Source organism: Parastagonospora nodorum (assembly GCF_000146915.1).
Source record: "Parastagonospora nodorum SN15 chromosome Unknown scaffold_13, whole genome shotgun sequence".
Lineage (NCBI taxonomy): Eukaryota > Fungi > Ascomycota > Dothideomycetes > Pleosporales > Phaeosphaeriaceae > Parastagonospora > Parastagonospora nodorum.
Window position 1 is genome coordinate 242,379 of NW_001884561.1, and position 18,275 is coordinate 260,653.

General features: G+C 51.8%; 10 protein-coding genes across 10 annotated transcripts; 5 read left to right on the forward strand and 5 right to left on the reverse strand.

Moving 5' to 3' along the window:
• Positions 1-103: 103 nt before the first annotated feature.
• Positions 104-1,020, forward strand: SNOG_08583 (hypothetical protein; the record flags this gene model as incomplete). The annotated part of the gene is made up of 3 exons (XM_001798840.1): positions 104-171; positions 287-308; positions 631-1,020. The coding sequence occupies 3 exons, from the start codon at positions 104-106 to the stop codon at positions 1,018-1,020; spliced, it is 480 nt and encodes a 159-aa protein (XP_001798892.1).
• Positions 1,021-1,217: 197 nt separating this feature from the next.
• On the reverse strand, positions 1,218-2,629 carry SNOG_08584 (hypothetical protein). Its single transcript, XM_001798841.1, has 8 exons — positions 2,578-2,629; positions 2,354-2,427; positions 2,194-2,247; positions 2,057-2,140; positions 1,951-1,991; positions 1,874-1,894; positions 1,622-1,787; positions 1,218-1,572 (listed from the first exon to the last, which is right to left on the reverse strand). Exons 2-8 carry the CDS (start codon positions 2,366-2,368, stop codon positions 1,450-1,452), a joined length of 504 nt encoding a protein of 167 aa, XP_001798893.1. The 5' UTR covers positions 2,369-2,427; positions 2,578-2,629; the 3' UTR covers positions 1,218-1,449.
• Positions 2,630-3,866: 1,237 nt separating this feature from the next.
• On the reverse strand, positions 3,867-4,264 carry SNOG_08585 (hypothetical protein; the record flags this gene model as incomplete). Its single annotated transcript, XM_001798842.1, has 2 exons — positions 3,867-4,034; positions 4,079-4,264. The coding sequence occupies 2 exons, from the start codon at positions 4,262-4,264 to the stop codon at positions 3,867-3,869; spliced, it is 354 nt and encodes a 117-aa protein (XP_001798894.1).
• A 734-nt stretch (positions 4,265-4,998) lies between these two features.
• SNOG_08586 (hypothetical protein) lies at positions 4,999-5,515 on the forward strand (the record flags this gene model as incomplete). The annotated part of the gene is made up of 3 exons (XM_001798843.1): positions 4,999-5,115; positions 5,187-5,352; positions 5,409-5,515. 3 exons carry the CDS (start codon positions 4,999-5,001, stop codon positions 5,513-5,515), a joined length of 390 nt encoding a protein of 129 aa, XP_001798895.1.
• A 278-nt stretch (positions 5,516-5,793) lies between these two features.
• SNOG_08587 (hypothetical protein) lies at positions 5,794-6,569 on the forward strand (the record flags this gene model as incomplete). Its single annotated transcript, XM_001798844.1, has 4 exons — positions 5,794-6,007; positions 6,069-6,110; positions 6,166-6,219; positions 6,276-6,569. 4 exons carry the CDS (start codon positions 5,794-5,796, stop codon positions 6,458-6,460), a joined length of 495 nt encoding a protein of 164 aa, XP_001798896.1. The 3' UTR covers positions 6,461-6,569.
• A 1,445-nt stretch (positions 6,570-8,014) lies between these two features.
• SNOG_08588 (hypothetical protein) lies at positions 8,015-8,352 on the reverse strand (the record flags this gene model as incomplete). Its single annotated transcript, XM_001798845.1, has 3 exons — positions 8,015-8,068; positions 8,100-8,164; positions 8,307-8,352. 3 exons carry the CDS (start codon positions 8,350-8,352, stop codon positions 8,015-8,017), a joined length of 165 nt encoding a protein of 54 aa, XP_001798897.1.
• A 925-nt stretch (positions 8,353-9,277) lies between these two features.
• Positions 9,278-9,577, reverse strand: SNOG_08589 (hypothetical protein; the record flags this gene model as incomplete). The annotated part of the gene is made up of 2 exons (XM_001798846.1): positions 9,278-9,464; positions 9,522-9,577. The coding sequence occupies 2 exons, from the start codon at positions 9,575-9,577 to the stop codon at positions 9,278-9,280; spliced, it is 243 nt and encodes an 80-aa protein (XP_001798898.1).
• A 1,214-nt stretch (positions 9,578-10,791) lies between these two features.
• SNOG_08590 (hypothetical protein) lies at positions 10,792-13,020 on the reverse strand (the record flags this gene model as incomplete). The annotated part of the gene is made up of 1 exon (XM_001798847.1): positions 10,792-13,020. One exon carries the CDS (start codon positions 13,018-13,020, stop codon positions 10,792-10,794), a length of 2,229 nt encoding a protein of 742 aa, XP_001798899.1.
• A 1,061-nt stretch (positions 13,021-14,081) lies between these two features.
• Positions 14,082-15,791, forward strand: SNOG_08591 (hypothetical protein; the record flags this gene model as incomplete). Its single annotated transcript, XM_001798848.1, has 2 exons — positions 14,082-15,207; positions 15,262-15,791. The coding sequence occupies 2 exons, from the start codon at positions 14,082-14,084 to the stop codon at positions 15,789-15,791; spliced, it is 1,656 nt and encodes a 551-aa protein (XP_001798900.1).
• Positions 15,792-17,166: 1,375 nt separating this feature from the next.
• On the forward strand, positions 17,167-18,150 carry SNOG_08592 (hypothetical protein; the record flags this gene model as incomplete). The annotated part of the gene is made up of 1 exon (XM_001798849.1): positions 17,167-18,150. The coding sequence occupies one exon, from the start codon at positions 17,167-17,169 to the stop codon at positions 18,148-18,150; it is 984 nt and encodes a 327-aa protein (XP_001798901.1).
• Between the last annotated feature and the right edge of the window lie 125 nt (positions 18,151-18,275).

The window sequence follows — 18,275 nt, forward strand, 5'->3', positions numbered from 1 at the left end:
GGTACGCACGCTACCTCAACCTTTGCCATTTTCTTTTTTTTTCCTTTGGTCAATAATTTTCAGTCTAAGACTTGATAAAAGTGACAACAGGCATCAATACAAAATGTTCCTCGATCTTCCCGATAAACTTCATATCCAAGTCTACTACAACACCATCACCTCAACCACCTGGTGTGTGGAAGAAGCGAATCGAACAGAGTCCCTCAGATGGCGCGGCGAAAGGAGTCTAGGCATATATTCAAGCTACCAAATGATATATTGAGGGTATCTGGGCTCGGAGCGGCAGCTACATGGTGGAGACCATGGAAGTATGCTATTCTTCGCAAGCCTCCCTTCTAATATAAACCCAGTGCCTCAACACTGCCCTCGATATCGACCACACCTCCTCTCAACCGCACGAATCTATCGTTACTTAGTTGTTCAACCCATCGCCATGCCAACCTTCCTCAATTTGCCGACCGAGCTCCGTCTCCACGTCTACGACTCCATCATCGCCTCAACCACCAAACCAGTGATACCCGGAAAACACCCGCGCCTTCAAATCCCAGCGCCGCCCGGCGCAGGGCCAGAAAGCTTCCATCTCCCCACCGCCCCGGATCTCACGTGCTACGCCGGCTTCTGCCTATCAAGCTGCACATCAACGCTGAATTCCAAGCCCAGTGGGCCCTTGTCTACAACAATCATCTCTCCGCGCTCATCACAGGCACGACATTCATCAAGCCAATGACGAAGCTGACGGACTCGATACATATTAAATTGGAACGCGTCGACTTCGTGGATGTGCTGTGCCTCATCGATTATATGCCTTTGATGGAGTTCCGTCTGACGGACGTACGGGGTAATGTTGCGCAGTACCAAATCATGCTCATATGGGAGCAACGCCTCATGCAGCAGAAGTATTATGTGAAAGGTGCTCTGCGCTCAGAAGATGTTGGGGATGGTACACTGATAGTTGGGGTGGTGTGGTATGGGCTGGCTGCAAAGCGTCGCGACAAAGGCTTGACATGGCGCGGTGCGTAGGGGTTACGCCGTAGCTTGTCGTGGTTCAGGACGCCATGGTAGAGACTAGTTAGACGACTTTTGTCGGTTAACGAAAAGCAATGAAAGAATCCCCTTTGCCAGGTAGAATGTTCGGACAAATCGACAGATTCTCGGTCAACTGCGCTTGATTAGCAAGATCTCATGAATATCAATTTTTAAGACGGATTTTGGTCCCAGTTGGTTGATGCAATTTGCTCAGGGCGGTTGCTGAGAATTATCATAAAGTTCGTGCTATGTAGTGAGTCATGTCATCACAGCTGGCGCGCGCAGTTTGGTCCATCCGGTAGTGGTGGTATTGTTATCAAACATCCTTTTTGAGCTGAACCCCAGGGCGCCAACCGCAGTCCGTGATGCAGAGAAGCTCATGTGCTCATATGCCGTGAAAGAAACCCATAACCCGCGACACGCTTATGCCTCAATGTTGCCCCGCTCCGACACGTACAGACCGTCCAAGAACTTTCGGATATCCTTGTTGCGGACCTTGCAGATTTGCTGGATGTCGGCGGCGCTCTGGGAAACATCCTCGAGGGACTGGATACACGTTAGTCCTGATTTCCCATCCAGGTTGAAAAATGCGTACGTTTCCGGTGAGCTGCAGCTCATCCTTGGTGTTCTTTGATGCCTCGACATCGACACCGGGCCTCATGGTGACCCTTCGTACGAGCTTCTCGCCGACGAAGTTCCTGATCTCAACCTCAAACTGGTCGGTCTCCTTGTTCTTCTCGATGTTGACGTTGATGGGGAAACTAGAAACGATGTTAGTGGTAGGTCGGGAGATATCGCGGACCCGGGAGGGTAAACGGTCGCTGGGATTCGCGCATGGTAGACGTACTGGGCATAGACGTAACGCATCCTATATCAATATTAGCCACATATTTCCCGAGGAATGTTCCTTGCGGCTCAACTCACTTGTACTTGTAGCCCTTGGTGACACCGATGATCAAGTTGTTCTGCACCATGTCAGTCCTTGCCCAATGCTGCCAACATTCCGGCTCGTCCAGCGATTGCGACGTACGATGAGAGTGCGGACAGTGCGGAGAGTGGCGACGCTCTTGCGGGAGCCGTGGTGAAGCTCGATCTTGATGACGTTCTTCTTGGGCTGTTGCGGTCTTAGTTTATGATATCCAAGGCGCAATCTGGAATTCAACATACGTGAGTGAAGCTGACCGCCAAGTGGCCGAGCGACTTTGAGAGCTTGCCCTGCGAATTGTGAGCAATTGTGCGTCCGGACTGTGCGAAGTGCGCCTTACGCGGGGACCTGCAAAAAGTTAGCCACACAATCATCCGGACATTTGCGCAGTTGTCCACTGACCCTCAACGACGACATTCCTGGTCTTGATGGCGACCTTGACCCCCTCGGGGATGTCGAGCAATTCCTCGGAGTGGCTGTTCCCATTGTCAGCCCATGTCCATCCAAGTCTCTAATTGTGTTGCGATGCGAGCTGTCGGAAGTTTGATCGTGGATGCGTTGCGTGTTTCGTGCGTGTAATTCGAGGGAAGCGGCGACCAACTCATCGCCATCGTGGAAAGACGTACATGTACTTCATCTTGGAATTTGCTGCGGGTTAGCGGTTGTCGATTGAAGAATCGGCGTCGTGATGTCGAATTTCGACGAGCGAACGTGGGCGGGCAGAGGAGAAACAACTAGCCGAGCCTTGGCGCGCTAGTCGCCCAACACCATCAACACGCGCCTTATGTCCCCGTTCTTCTGGAAAACTCCCCGCTGTCCTAAGATGTCCACGATAACTCCACTTGACACGGTTCTCAAATGTGCACGGTGGCCTGATTGCACCTTGTCGGCTTGTGCAGGCGTGTAACGCAGTCCTGGGGTGCATCCTCAGGTCTGTCGCGGAGAGAAAACTTTCGTGCGACTGGCCGCATATTCAATAACTGCACACAACTCCAAAACTGAATCTCTGTCATTCAATTTGTGATGACAAGAAACGAAACGCAACGTGTCGCTATGATCAGCGATGTGTCTACTTCAATAGCATATACTACTACCACAGACTGAAGAAGGCTAACCCGTGAGAGCATACCTAAGTGTACTTCGTCAATGACCTCCAGGGCTGCATCACAAATCTCACCAATGACCTGCTGTACCTCGCATCCCATTGAGTTGTTGCCTATCACTGTACTCTCTACAATATGGGCATGTTGCACGCGACCGCAAACTTGCTGCACAGTTGCCGGCAAAACATTTCGGTCAGACTGCATTTTGAAAACGTAGTGAAAGCGGCAAGGACTTCGTCTCGTCCTGAGCTTCTATCTGGAATGGGAGATGACGGCATCCTTGTAAAACATCCATAGAAATGGTAGTCGAGCGACAAGCCATGCATGGTGAGGGGTACGCGGATCGGCTGTACTTGCCCATTGCAGCACTAGCGAGGTTGTCATGGCCGTTAGCAACGATGTATTGCGATAACATACAAGAGTTCATAAGTCTCGATCCCCGGACGTTCCGCAGATTCCCCTTCATTCAGTCGACCGTATTTAAAATGTCTGCTTTGTTGCCCTTCATCACCTTCGCCGCTTTGTCGAATGCACGCGAAATTGTGTTCCCACCCACGTCTGGGTACACAACCGACCAAGTTGTACTGAGCGGGTACAATGATCCGGACATCTCACAAGCCAAATTTGCTGGACTGAATACCTACGCGAACCTGCCGTACGTGCATTGCTTGGCTGGAGAAGGCGAAGAGGTGGAAAAGTTCGACATAGCCGTTTTAGGCGCGCCGTTTGATACTGTCAGTATATTTTCCCCAGACGCGTCAGATCTTCCTGTATGATGTGATCAGGTGCAACCCCAGGGTGTACACGTCGTATCAGTCAATGATTGGCAGCGTGGGCATCGCTGTGCGCTGCAAGACAGGAGAAGAGAATGTAGAAGCGGGGATACGGGAGTCGTAACCGCCGCATTTGTTTTGTGTGCATTCGTAGATGAGAGTGAATCCGAATGCGCTAGCAAAGACATTCAAGTGTGGAGATGATCTCTCAGTATCATGTAGTAGCACGCAAGTCTATATGCGACACTTACCGTCAGCTTGATGGTGTTGGATCGGACATACAGGTGGTTCTCAGAACTAACTTGGTCAGGGTGTGACAGGACGACCTGGGGCTCGCTTTGGTCCAAGCGGCATCCGACAAGGTTCACGAAGAATTGCACCGGGAGCTGGATGGAGCATATATACCGGTACGTTGGGGCTCGACCTTTCGGATACATTTCGAGTTGTGATTGAGATGCTTTCGGTGGCACACGCACAACCGGGTCTTACACCACATGCTGTACTGCTATTGAAGCATACAGTACATTGGCCTGCCCTTGCTCATTGTGCTTCGTCAGTTGTAGCACAAGTGGGAAGCACGTTGTTATCCCCTACGGCAGTGTGTGGTGCAATGGTGTTCGAAGCGAGAGCTATGCATGGCCAACTAACACAACGTAGAAGAGAACGTTTTATTAGATTGGGCGAGGATCGTTGATTGCGGAGATGCTCCTTTGACTTTCTTAGTAGGTTTGGCCCGCGAAGTTACTTTGGACGAGTCGCTGATGTGTCGCAAGGACAATACCGCTGCATTGAAACAACTGGACAAGGCCCACAAGGCAAGTTGTAACACACGGTCTCGCCCCGTCTTCGTGCCTGATATCTTGACAGGTCGTATCCGCAAAGCGCACTAACTCGAGCGATTACACGGTGCCGAGGATTGTGACATTGGGTGGGGATCACACTACGACTCTGTCGGCGTTACGGTCCACACACGACCACTGGGGTCCTGTCAGTGTCATCCACTTCGATAGCCACTTAGGTATGGTGACTCAATGTGTTGAGAGGCTTTGCTGATAATAAATTCCAAGACACATGGGACCCAGAGGTCTTAGGTTAGTAGCATCGTCGAAGCATTGCGAGCAGTTCTGACGTGTAGCAGGCGGGGGGATCTCGCACTACGCAGGTGTAAACCATGGCACCTTTCTCCACATTGCCCATGAAGAGGGACTGGTTCGCAACACCTCGATCCATGCTGGTATTCGTGCACCGTTCATGCGCCCGAAGAAGGATCTACGGAATGATCTTCGTTGTGGGTTCGAGATGATCAAAGCTAGAGATATTGACCGGGTCGGTGTGCAGGGAATTATTGACACATTGAAGAAGAGGGTGGCTGGCACCAAGGTATACATCAGTGTAGACATCGATGTCTTAGATCCAGCGTTCGCACCAGCTACGGGGACAGCCGAAGTTGGTGGCTGGTCTACGCGTGAGCTTTTGTCAATTCTAGACGGTCTCGAAGGTCTGGAAGTGGTCGGCGCAGATGTTGGTGAGTAGCGCAGGTTCTAGAGTAGCTGTTTGGTTGGCATGCTAATTCTCTTGCAGTCGAGGTTGCACCCATCTACGATAATCCAGGAGAGACCACAGTATTGGCTGCCGCGGAAGTAGCCCTGGCCTTGATAGGTTTAATGGTCAAGAAACCTGTTGCATGATTTGCTGTTAGTAGTAGAATAAATCTCTGAGATGGAATATAGGAACTATTCAATGAGCCAGCCTGGATGAGTTGGTACTGTCGTTCGAAATACTTGTAACTCAATTCGAGGGCTATTCGTAGTACAACAGGTTGAACATCGGCGATGCGGTGTCGTAAGCAATTTCGATTCTACAACGCGTGCTGGCGCATAGAGGCGCTGTATAATCAGTGAAGCGTGAGATATGCGTGGCAAAGCGTGTTGATGAGTTATGGGCCGACTTGTGTGGTACGTGCACGATGGCGCAAGTTGCCCCACTAACCGAGGCAAGCGTTGCCACTTCCCGTCTCAACCCGAAGCAATTGTCATCCTTCACATCAACCATTATTGCCAGAGTCATGTCAGACGCGACCGAACAGCCAAAGAAGGAGAGGTTTGCACCCAAAGAGCCGGTGACCCTACAGCCTCCCAAGGATGACATAATCGACCGCGACCACCTGGCGAAATGTGACGGTACGCTTCATGACTAACTTGGTTTCTTGTACTCGTTCCGCAGGTTTCTGACGCTTAGTAGGCACCAACGAGGGCTACCCCACATTAGTAGCGATCAAGGCAGGTCTTTTGAGATGGACCATCGAGAGCGACCATGCAGCTAACGTCAAATCAGGGAGACGTCTTCGACGTAAGCGGCAAAGAGACATATGCACCTGGCAAAGGCTACCACGGTTCGTCAAAGTTTAGTGAAATTGCATCTGGCCTGACACTGATCATGCCTACTCAGTCTTTGCCGGCAAGGAGCCGAACAAAGCTTTGGGCCTGTCGTCGCTCAAACCTGAGGATTGCATATCAGACTTCTCAACGCTATCTGATAAGGAGAAACAGACCTTGCACGACTGGCATACTTTCTTCAGCAAGCGGTACAATATTGTGGGGCGACTACAATCGGAAGGTGCCGCCAATCTGTAGTAGCTACTGTTCCGAGCTTCTGGGCCAGCTCAGCGATACGTTATCACTCAATCTACAGCAAATCTCCCACGTCACATCAATATCTCCTGTGGACGGTCGCTCACTGTGCAAGAAACTTTCCACGCTTGGTGCAACACTTGATCATCAGCGAGAACTATGCGGGGCTATGGATTCAACCTTCCCAGCACACCACAGCAGCATAGGTTCGCGTAAGTATCGACAAGGACGGGTCACGCACTGAAAGATGATGTGAAGTCATTGAACAAATCCTTTACAAGATATTGATTAAAATACCTTCGCAGATTGACATTTCCCGCCCAACTAACATTCAGGCTCCGCTGTCGACCAGTGCATGACGAGGCGCTGTATTCCAACACCAAATGCAATTTCGTTCGAAAAGACAACTTGAGTGCTGATATGAACCAATTGATGACCCGAGAAAACCAAACCAAACGCACCCACTCCGCAAGCGACACGATCGGTGTGTCCGAAGGACTGCTTTCTATGGGCACCCTGTCTCCCGTTGCGCTACATGCCGAGAATCCCCTCATCAACACATTTCATCTGCCACTGGTAGTGCTGTGTGATGATCTACTGTCTCGATTGGTACCAGTTGTCATCGGGAACTGATCTCCCTGTGTACAGCTTCCACACTTGGTATTGAACTGCTCCCACTGGCGACTCCATCGCCAGGCGCCAAAGCATTGATGACCAGGGTCATTTCGGGCGAAATGGCAGTATTGCGTCAGTCTCTTCTCCTTGTGGCCGCAAGCAACAAAGGTGATTTGCTCGTAGTAACACATTTCTTCAGAGATGATCGTTGAACTCGATTCGGTTCACAGTCGGTTTCGCTAACTTGATTGTCAGTTCTGTGCCTCTATTCGTAGTGGGGAGCATACCGAAGAGATGAATGACAGAGCCTGGCGTGAGAGTGAGGAGACGGTACGTAACGGTCGACGTTCTGGGCAACGCGCTGTGTGAAGATTGCGTGCGAGCTGAGTGCAGATTCGGAGATGTTTGAGGGACGATCATGTCAAGGTGTCTTGACAACCTTTTATGTGGTGTCGACAAATGCTTGCCATGCTCTTTCGGTCGGTTCTTCTGCAACCGCACTGTCCTTAGGTCTGTGCTGCAAAGCCTTCATCTTGCATATCAAAGACTGCAGCTGTTGTGGTCAACCGTGATTGCTAAACGTACCAAGGACTAGTGGCACACTCCCTCATCCCCGCTTTTTTTTCTTGGGAGCGGTACGACATCCGTAAAGACTCGCCTTCATCGAATTTGATCGAAACTAAAGGAGCAAACAACGTCGCCAAGGTTTGCGCGCCGAGCAAGCTACAAGGTTCAGAGACGTACTGGTCCAAAAAAAGTTCATTAGAGCCACAAGCACCATCGCGTTTTACGAGATGATACTGGAGGTGCTACAAATCTTGTTCAATAGGGTGTACTCTCGACGTGAACCGCGTACCAGGGCTGCGGTCAGAACATCGATTTCAGTTTATGAGCGCCTTTGATCGATCCTCGAGCATGCAAAATCCGGACTCTTAGCAGATATTAAGCCTTCTCCTCGACCTCGAAGGTCTTGCTGCTTATGGATGTGAAGTCTAGCTTGGAGAACATGAGTCAGGCTCTAGATTACCTTTTTTTCACACTGTGAAACCTGGGTATTATCGGCCAGCGAAGGTAAAGTACCACTTTCTATAACTGGCTGGGGTTGGTGCGGGTTATCTCTGCAACAGAGTGGATCTTCTGCTGCTATGGCAAACATTTGGGGCCCTTGGGCCCGACCAGGCAGCAACTATTGCCAATGCGTGAAGCACAACAGAAATCAAGACCTTGGACAAACCTGGAGAGTCAAGCTGATCCCCGGTTGGCGGCTGCAGATCGGACATATTGGGATGCCATGTATCGCTGCATTGACAAAGACTGGGAAGCGTGACGGCTATATCACTCAGTCGACGTATCTTTTGTGGGATCAGGGTCATTGATCGCACGCCCTTCGCACCAAAGACGACCTGCCTCGAAATGTGGAGTATCTCTGGGAATATACCATAATGATCAAAGACACGTGCTGCGAAAACCTCTGAAGCAGCCGCGAGGGGAAAGATCAGGTTCAACCCGCGATAGCTGACACCTTTTAGCGCTACCTACATGATAGCTATCAAGCAACCACAATAAAATTCTGGATCCACAACGATATTGATTCAGCCCGGACTGAACCAACGAAACACTTCACAGTCAACGCGCATTTTCACTTCCATTGTCGAAGTGATGCAGCAGCGGCTCCGTCCCGGCTCCCTTGCAAGGCGTACCCCATTACTACTCGACAACACCACGTTACAGCATACGACATAGAGCCGAGGACGGTCTTGGTACACAATACGCAAAGAACAGTATCACGGCCCTGGAAATTCTGCAGGTTTTCGTCGTCTATTGGAACACCCTTGTTGCTGTTGTACCGCGTACCATTACAATCGAAGTGTTCGTGATTGACATCAGAGTGATGGTGTAATACCATACAAACACACAGTCCAGTGTATTTTCCGCAAAACTCTTCCTGGATCTGGGCAAGATCGGAACATCAAGGCTTCTGAAGAGTATTTCCCTGGGTAAACTGGTACAGCCGAGGTTGAAGGTTCTCATGTCACACCAAAGCTGCCTCTCTACCGGGAGGAGAGTCCAGCAAAATCACCGAATCATCACGGTAAGGGAAATCGGCTCGGTGTTCGCTTCATGTCGGATGATATGATATTCTACCAGAGGTCAAGTGTCTCCACAGTATCTTCCGCTTGCGGTACAAGTGCTTCACCAATGATCTTAATTCGGTCTTCGTGCACGGTAGACGCAGTCGACCTTTGGTGCGAAATCATCCATGGGGGCAGGTACACATGCTGCCTGTGCCACAGGAGTTCTTGCCCAACTTTGCAGATCGACCTCCAGTCGAGCCATAGCAGTCTTGTGTGCCAGATACATGCGAGAACGGGGTGCTACACGGCGTTGTGTACTGGTTCACTATTCAAGGCAGCAAGGGAGCAGTCTGTGCGGTCTATACCAATCGTACCAAAGCCTGACTCTATCTTTGGTGGCTCTTAATGGTTCTGACAAGGAAGCAGACATTTTAGACGGCCGTACGGTAGCACATCAGCACTTCAGTCAATCGAGGCCTTGAGCGACTGCAGGGAGCAAAATGGCCCTTGAAGGCCTGCTCATCTATACCAACCTTCTAGGCTGCGATAAAAGCGACCCACGCCCAGGACTCCCCCACCCCACTCGAAAAGTAGAACTGGTACCGGGACTTCAGACCTGCAGCTCTCGATTCGTATCTTGAGCGTCAAGCATGTAACCGTCCGAAGGAACGTAGGTACAGCCCCCCACATCATCCATTGACTTCAGTAGCACAAGACTACTCTCGACTAAAGATTTTCGCTGTCGTCTCAGGCAGAACATGACCTGACTCGGGGTCTCACATGTGCCTCGAGACCCAGCGTGGGGCTGTCAGCAGTTGTCGCACAGAACGGGCACTCGTATTGAAGACAACGGCGACATGTAGATATCTGCTCCAAGGATCCGGAAGTGCACACCCCGGTCCCGGTCCCGAGATGCAGTACCGGCTGGCGCGTGGGATATGCCGAGTTTGATCTTTGCGCTTGAGATGCTGTGCCCTGTGTGGAAGTCGGTTACGGACACCAGGCAGCGAAGATGGAATCACTTGCGGCAGATTTCCTCATGGCGCTTGAGTAACGACAAGAAGCTGTTTGCCACTATTGTCATCCGTGGGTATCAGGCCGGACAATACCTAGGAACAAATTTTGCCACGCCACAGAACGAGCAAAAGATTCAACGTCGAACAGTGAAAGGGAACAAGGACTTGGGCTTTTTTTTTATCTGCAACCCAACACAACGATCATACGAAAAAATAAAACCGGGCATCTACCCTCTCCCATCTCCTTTTTACATCTTGAATCCAACAAGAGAAAATCCCACCCTTGCTCACTGTGCAGGAAACACCGGAATAGAGACGATCGAACCACTCTACATGCAGCCTGCAGCAAGTGGCTGAGTGAGTGATACTGAGTGAGTGATACCACAGCGCTGATCGAGCATGGATGCACGCAGCCCGACTGACTTGCTCACTTTGTCGTTTCTCAACTCACAAGTTCCCGCCCGAGTTCCAAGAGAAACGACCGCCACACCCGAGCCGTTGACGCCGGCATACCGAACACGTGCAAGCCATATGAAAGCAAGATTGAACAAAAACGACATGACGATAGAATCTACTTTTTGCCCAGCCAACGCCATCGCTCAATGCAATCCCACTAAGCTAACTAGGTTCACTTTCCAGCCCTCTTAGCCTTCCTCTTCATCCTCTTCTGCGCAATGATTCTTGTCCGCTGCGCCAACTTATCCTTGTCCTCGGACCCAGCGGGAGCTTCATTCGTATCCGCACCCGATGCCCCCTGGGGCTTCGCAGCCGCCTTGTCCTTGCGACTCGCCTTCCCAGGCTTCTCCTTCGGCTCGTCCCCACGCTTTCGCTTCTGCCCACGGCCCGCATCCTTCTCCGTCTTCGGTTTCGGGTCCTTCGCCTGGTCCTCGCGCGTCGAGCGGCGGGACACGACATTGGCATTTTCAATAGCGAATTCGGCGATCAGGCGCTTGCGCTTGTCTTCCAGCGCCTCCTTGGCCTTTTGTTTATTCTTGGGCAGCTCGGTTTTGATCTTGTAGTCGACGGCGTGGCCGTTGAGCCAGCGCAGGCCCATGAGCGCATTGCGGTGCGTGTAGTACTCTATGAAGCCGTAGCCGCGCGATCGGCCGGCACCCGTGTCCTCGCCGACTTTGGAGCCGGCGGGGGTCTCGAAGACGACTTTGGCTTGCTTGACGATGCCGACGCCGCGCTTTTTGCGCTGCTTTTCGGCGACGAGCATGGCTTGGCCGCCGCGCATGACTTCTTCACGGGAGAGTTTGTTGCGCTTGCCGGCTTTGACGTCAGCAGCGAAGCCGACGATGGCGGCTCGTGCGAGCTGTTTGAGATCTTTGGAGGTGATGCTGCGTGGGATGTTGCGGATGGAGAGACGGGTAAGGGATAAGTGGAGGGAGGGGTTTTCTTGGATCTGCTTTTTGCGGAGCATGGCGCTTTCTTCGCGCATCTTGATCTCCGAGGGGGATAGTTGTTGGTAGAGCGGGGAGTTAGATGGGATGGTGCCTTCAGAGAGCAGGTAGAGGCGACGCTTGTCCTTGTCTCTGCTGAACCGCGATGCAGCGCCTTCTGCTGTGAGACGCGTCGCTTCGCTCTTGTCGACTGCGCGACTGAGTTGTAGAATGCGGCCCTCAAGTGTGTATCTGCCCGACGGGTCGGCATCCGCGTCTTCGAGCACAGAGTGGGTGACTGTGATTGTCGAGCCGTCCTTCTTGTCCACGTTACGACTTTGGAGCTTGACCTTGGGGACACCCTTGAGGCAATTGATCATGTCCTCCTCGCCGTAGAAGCTGACGAAGCCTGTGCCCTTTGGCCGCTCTGTCTCGCGGTCGAGGACAACGCGAGCGAAGCGGACACCGCCAAACTGTTCAAAGTGCTCCTTGAGAGACTCGTCGGTGACGGTGAAGGGAAGATTGCGCACGAAGACTGTGAACTCCTCTCGCTTCGGTCGTTCGTCGTCGAGTTGGACGCCGCCCTCTTCATCGCTGTCGTCGACATCCTCGTAGTCGGTGTTGCTGTCGTCTAAATCTTCGTTGTCCTCGCTGCCCTCTTCGGCGTCAGAGTCGTCTTCCGAGCTGACCACAGAGCTCTCGGCGTCGCTCATATCCTCGTCGTCGTCCTCGGCGCCTGCCTTTGCATCGTCTCCGTCCTGCTCGGTCTTTTGCAGGCCCTGCCATGTATCCCGATCGACCGCCCAGTCCACCGCGATGGTCCGGCCGTCGATCTCCTTGCCGTTGAGCCCTTGTATCGCCCTCTCGGCATGCTTCTTTCCGCGAAGGGCGACAAAAGCGAAGCCCCGCAGTTCGCCCGATGGCTTCTTGGGCAGTGTGACGAAGTTGACTTTTCCATAGCTCAGGAAGTGTTTGCCCAGCTGCTCCGGCGTCTTGATGCTCCACGGCAGGTTGCGAACGATGATCTTGGGAGCCTGCGCATCCTTCATTTCCTGTTCGCGCTGCACTTTGAACCTGTTCGCAAGCTTCGGGTCCTTGGGCTCGCCCTCACGCTGTCGCGCCTCGGCAAAGTCCATCACGATCTTCTTGCCCTGCAGTTCCTTGCCCTTCATCTCCTCCTTCGCTCTCTGCGCATCTTCGACATCGGCGAATGTAACGAACCCGAATTTCTTCGACTCCTTCGTTTCCTTGTCGAGAACAACGAGCGCATTCTTGATTGGATATGACTCGGAAAAGAAGTCGGTAAGGTCCTGCGTGGTGACTGAAGGCGCCAGGCCGCGAACGAAAAGTTGTCTGCGGGCGACTTCTTTCGGTGTCGCAGCGGCGGCAGTGGAGGGCGTCTCGGCGTCGGCGGTCGCAGTGACGACTTCTGCGCCACTCTCTGAAAGTCGCTGTCTTTTTCTGCGGGGAGCCATGGTGTTGCAATTGCTTCTCGCTGCTTTGGCGCAATGTCTGTGTTGCTAGAGTTTACAGAAAAAAAGTTCCAGTGAGCGGCGGTTGGTTCTGCCGACCCGCTCTTGGCAAGGGTAAATGTGGAGACGCCTCTTCCATCACGACTGGCATTCGACGGCCTGAACATCACTCTCACTTTGTCATCTTCCATCATCAATTGTGTTTCCAACAGGATTTGATGCGCTTCATGAATTTTCGCGCACTGAACACTCTAACGCCTAACGCGTCTTGCTCATCACACACCGTAGATTTAACACCAGACACTGAGGCGCAACTCCACCACGTGTAACTAAGCTTCATTACAGCAGCACAGTCACTATGCGCTGAACGACTACACTGCACGTGGTCACTGCAATAGACCCGGGCAAGTTCGCGGGTGATTTCATTTTCGCGATGATTGTCAATCGGCAAACTACTTTCCTATTACCCATCACCCATTATGTCCATGAATCGAGCATTCCCCGTCTCTTCCACTTTTCTCTGGCGGAACATTTTGTTCCGATCTCATACATGGGTATCCCATCTTTGGTTGGAGACGTCCCTGTTGCAAAGCACTTGAGCGTTGTTTCTCTTCGTCCCCCGATCGCCCTTCTACAACACGCTAGTCTCCGTCCTCCATAGATCTCAACGGTCTTCGACCTACGCCTGTATGGCGGAGCATGCACATCTTCTCCACGGATGTTGATCCTTCAACAACCCTTGCAAGAACCTTGATATCGTCAAGTGCTTACCTTTCTTCGCTTAGCCGATGCAGTAGCCAGCTTAGCTGCCTTGCGATAGAGTGTGTGACGTAGTAGGCTAGCGTGCCTTGGCTCACACTTACCCACGCTTGAGACGACTAGATGTCAACGATCAACAGACACTGCTAGTAGTCTATTGAGGCGTCCGAGCGTATAGTTTACTTAAGATGCCTCTCAACGTCATGGAACCAGACGAGGCAGAACCTCTTCTGAACCCCGAGGATACATTTGCGTCTTCCTCACGCTTATCGTACTCCTCAACAGATAACAGACGACCCCGCAATATGGCAAGCGCAGCAGAACAACATGACCATGAGAAGCTCACAAATGGAGACCAATCCTCCCCAGAACGGTCGGACCATTTAGCCTCTGAGTTGCCGGACGAAGGCAGCACCCTCTACGACAAGAAATGCATTCTTATTAACCGCGAGATCGACGCAATGGGAATGGGACGATACCAGTGGTACCTATGGGCGCTATGTGGTTTTGGCTATATGATCGACTTGATGTGGGCGCAGGCATTTGGACTTGTGTTATCGCCCATGCAACAGGAGCTCGGCTTTGGAGTTGACCAAACTGGAAATCTTTCGATAGCATTTTCCTCTGGACTTACCGCCGGAGCCTTTGTCTGGGGAGTCTTGGTTGATATCATCGGTCGTCAGTGGGCCTTTAACCTCACTGTCTTCATTGCTAGCGCTTTTGGGCTCTGCATTGGCGCTCCAAGCACTTACAATGCTATCCTGGTCCTGACGGCATTCACTGGATTTGGAGTTGGCGGTAACATCCCGATTGACACGACGATAACTCTTGAGTTCACACCACAAAACAGGCGGTACATGCTCCCCCTCTTGTCAATCTTTCAGCCCATCGGTGTTGTCATCTGCAGCGCGATCGCGTACGGTTTCATTCCAAATTACTCCTGCAGTCCAAACTTTTCAGAGCCTGACCATCTGCCATCGTGTCACGGAGTAGGCCCCGGAGTAGCCTGCTGTACGAAGGAAAGCAACATGGGTTGGCGATACCTTCTCTTTACCTTGGGTGGAATCACCCTCCTGGTCTTCTTTCTTCGCTTCGTCATTTTCAACTTCCAGGAATCACCAAAGTTCCTGCTATATCGCGGCAATGACGCAAAGGCCATCGAGGTCTTACACAACGTTGCGAAGTTCAACAAAACAGCCTGCACACTCACTTTAGAGCACCTCGAAGCCCTGGAACGCGAATACGACTCGATTCATAGCAACAAACCCATGCTTGGAGGTGGGGCGAAGCAACTCCAGACCACCTGGTCAGAGTCTCTGCAGTTAGAGGGCGATCGATTCAAAATATTGTTTTCAAACTTTCAAATGGCTCGCCTCACCATTTTGGTCTGGCTGACGTATATCTTCGACTATTGGGGTTTCACCGTCGCTGGTAAGTTGCGACGCCTGATGCTCTTCTGTAAGCCGTACTGATCTTTATGAACAGGTTCATTCCTACCGCAGATTCTAGCATACAAGAACGGTGCACTCAATCTTTCGCTCCGCTACACTTACCGCTCCTATCTATACATCTACTCCCCAGGCATCATCGCAGTTCTTCTCGGTGCAGCATCCTATCGCATCCCCAGCGTCGGCCGCAAATGGACTATGGTCATTTCATCCGCCCTAATGGGCGTCAGCATCTTTCTATTCAGTGCTGTGAACTCAGCCGCATCGAACATCGGCTTCAACGTCATGGAGTATTTTTTCCAGTCCATGTTCAACGCTGTCTTGTATGGCTGGACCCCAGAAGCGTTCCCAGCACCGATTCGGGGTACGGCTTGTGGCATTGCGAGTTTCTGGGGCAGGCTCTTTGGAATCGTGAGCCCGATTATCGCGAATCATTTGTATGCCGGGGCGCCGAATGGCGAAAGGGACATCAATTCGGTTTTGTATCTGGCTGGTGGCGTGAGTCTTGGGTGTGTATTGACTACTGCGCTGCTACCCAATAAGCTCGTGGGAAAGCAGAGCATGTAATGGTTTGGATGGTGAATTGCCATGACGCGATCAATACTTCATTTTCACGCGACCACGAATCTGTGCTTGGGCCCGATGGCTCCCGAAACAATGATGACATTTTCCTATCTCAGCGCTGTATATACCAAATCAGCAAATCTTCTTACCGCAGCATAGCATAACATATCAATACCCTCTTTCTAGACCCACTGGTGGTTGACTCACACTCGCGTCCCTCCTTCCTCCGCCGAACCTCGGTGCCACCTGGCGCATACACATCCCTCTCTCTCCCTAAATCTCAAAGCAAAAACAATCTGCACCCTACCAGCCATGACCGAAGCACACATCAAACTCCTCTTCCATACATACCGCAGCCGCCCGGACCCCACATACTCCGGGCTCTTCTTCTCACCCACATGCATGCAAATATGCCGGCCCATACCAACTTTTGCGGCCACGACAAGGGAAATGATTGTGCGGTATCAGAAAGACGCGGACGATGGGATGCTTTCGTTTGGAGATGATACGACTCCAACGAAGGAGGGAAGTAAGGAGATATCGAAGCTTTTGTACTCCATCCATCCCATCCCTCCTCTCTCCGTTACGTTCGGCACTCAAGAGAGTTGTGCGGCTATCAACAAGACGCCTGAGCAACTGGCTACACAAGCTAAAGACGAGGGATGGGTGGGCATGCGCGTGGATTTGTGGGATGAGAGTGAGGAGGGATTGTTGATTAAAGTACAGTATTGGTGGCGCGAGGAACATGGCGATGGTGGGAAGGTGTGGAGACAGTGTTTACACGATATTTTGTATTTAGGACCGAAGGATGGGAGTGAGGGATATGGGGAGGTGGAGGTTAGGGAGAGGGGGTGGTAGACGTTGGAGTGGTGGACTTGAGTACTTCGCGCGGCTGTGTTTGCCTACGCTGTATCTTTTGGGGTGGCCCGGGCACCTGGTCATTGGAGCAAAGTGAAGGGTGGTCGCGTCGAATCTACTTTCGACATTTTCGATTGTCTTCACCATTGATACTTCTCATTGGCACACTGTTGCAAATGTACGGCGCCCCACCAGTCGCCGGCGAAATTCCTTTCCAGACAAAAAGAAGCGACGAAGTAGCCTGTATATATTCAAAGATTTCTAATAGAGTCCGGTGGAGTATTTCAGAGCTGCGTATACATCAGGCTTCTATAAGGTTATAATGAGTATGCCTCTAAAGACTGTTAGCTTGTATCGTGTAGGTGCAGAGCGGGCACGAATTTTGCTGCTGCCTGGTGGCCCTGCCGTAAGCATGACGTATGAACCTGCCAATTCCGTACATAGGCAACCACCACATGGATAGAGCTCTACACACTATATAGTCAAGTAGAGTACGAGTAGCGCACCCCACGTGCTAACAATGCGATTGAACTCAGAAAATCCCTGGCTCACGAAGTCGCGGCATTCTGCCTTGGTGCAACTCCCTACCCACAAGCTCTGGGCTTCTGTCTCAGGTCCTATCCGCCTGCCCAATGCGCCACTATTGATCTTCTTCACGGGCGGAGCTGTATCATTAGCAATCTACGTGACATTGCAGCAACAGCTCAGCGAAAATGTCCGCGTACTCTTTTATGATCGCGCAGGATACGATCGAAGCACACTCCCACCACCAAAGTCGCCGGGCGGCGAGAAGGACATTCTTGCACAAGATACGGCGGAGGATCTGAAAAACCTGCTGTCTTTGACACAGCTCAACCCGCCTTACCTTCTGATGGGTCACTCCTTTGGTGGAATACCGGCACGCTGCTTCTTGTCCCTCACTCCCTCAAACATCGCTGGAATGGTACTGCTGGATTGTGCCACAGAGCTCATGATGGCAATGCATAAGCGTCTTCCACCACTAGAACTAGAAGCTGTAACAAGAAATGTGGACTACGAAGCAATCACCCATCTCCGCGAGGAGTCGGGCATGACTCAGGAACAATGGGACTACGCCGTCGAAGCACAGGGACGCACAAACGAGAGCTTCGGGCGTGAAGATACACACGCTGGTGCTGATAAACTGGCGCAAGAGCGTCAATTCGAGAAGCAAATCATGGGTACAACACCCCTGACTGTTCTCCGCTTCCACGCAACCCACGACTGTCAAGTGCTCTACGATGCCGGCGTTGCGAACGGCGACGGAACGCAAGAAGAAAGACGTGTTGTGAGAGACTTCATCGAACGATTCGGCCTATACCACGATCAAATTGAGAGAGCGCAATGTCAACTGTCCAAGAATGCAGAGTTCAGATACTACGGAGACTTTGGGCATGATTTGCCAATCCGAAGGCCCGAAATCGTAGTCGAAGAAGTAAAAAAACTCCTCGTTCGCATCAAGGCTCATCGCTCTATGACACCATAGCAGTAACTTCGCACTCGTATAGCAGCGCTTTCTTCGCTAAGCTTGCAACGCCTACTACCGTGTCCGGCGGCCTGTGTCCTTGCGCTTCCCGATCCATGAAATCCATCCATACTTCTCCCCAGCCT

Excerpts from the sequence above, each read along its gene's own strand:
- SNOG_08584 (XM_001798841.1), bottom strand. Across the intron at positions 1,895-1,950 it reads ACCAAGGGCTACAAGTACAA|GATGCGTTACGTCTATGCCC; the intron begins GTGAGTTGAGCC and ends ATATTGATATAG. Across the intron at positions 1,788-1,873 it reads ATGCGTTACGTCTATGCCCA|TTTCCCCATCAACGTCAACA; the intron begins GTACGTCTACCA and ends CATCGTTTCTAG.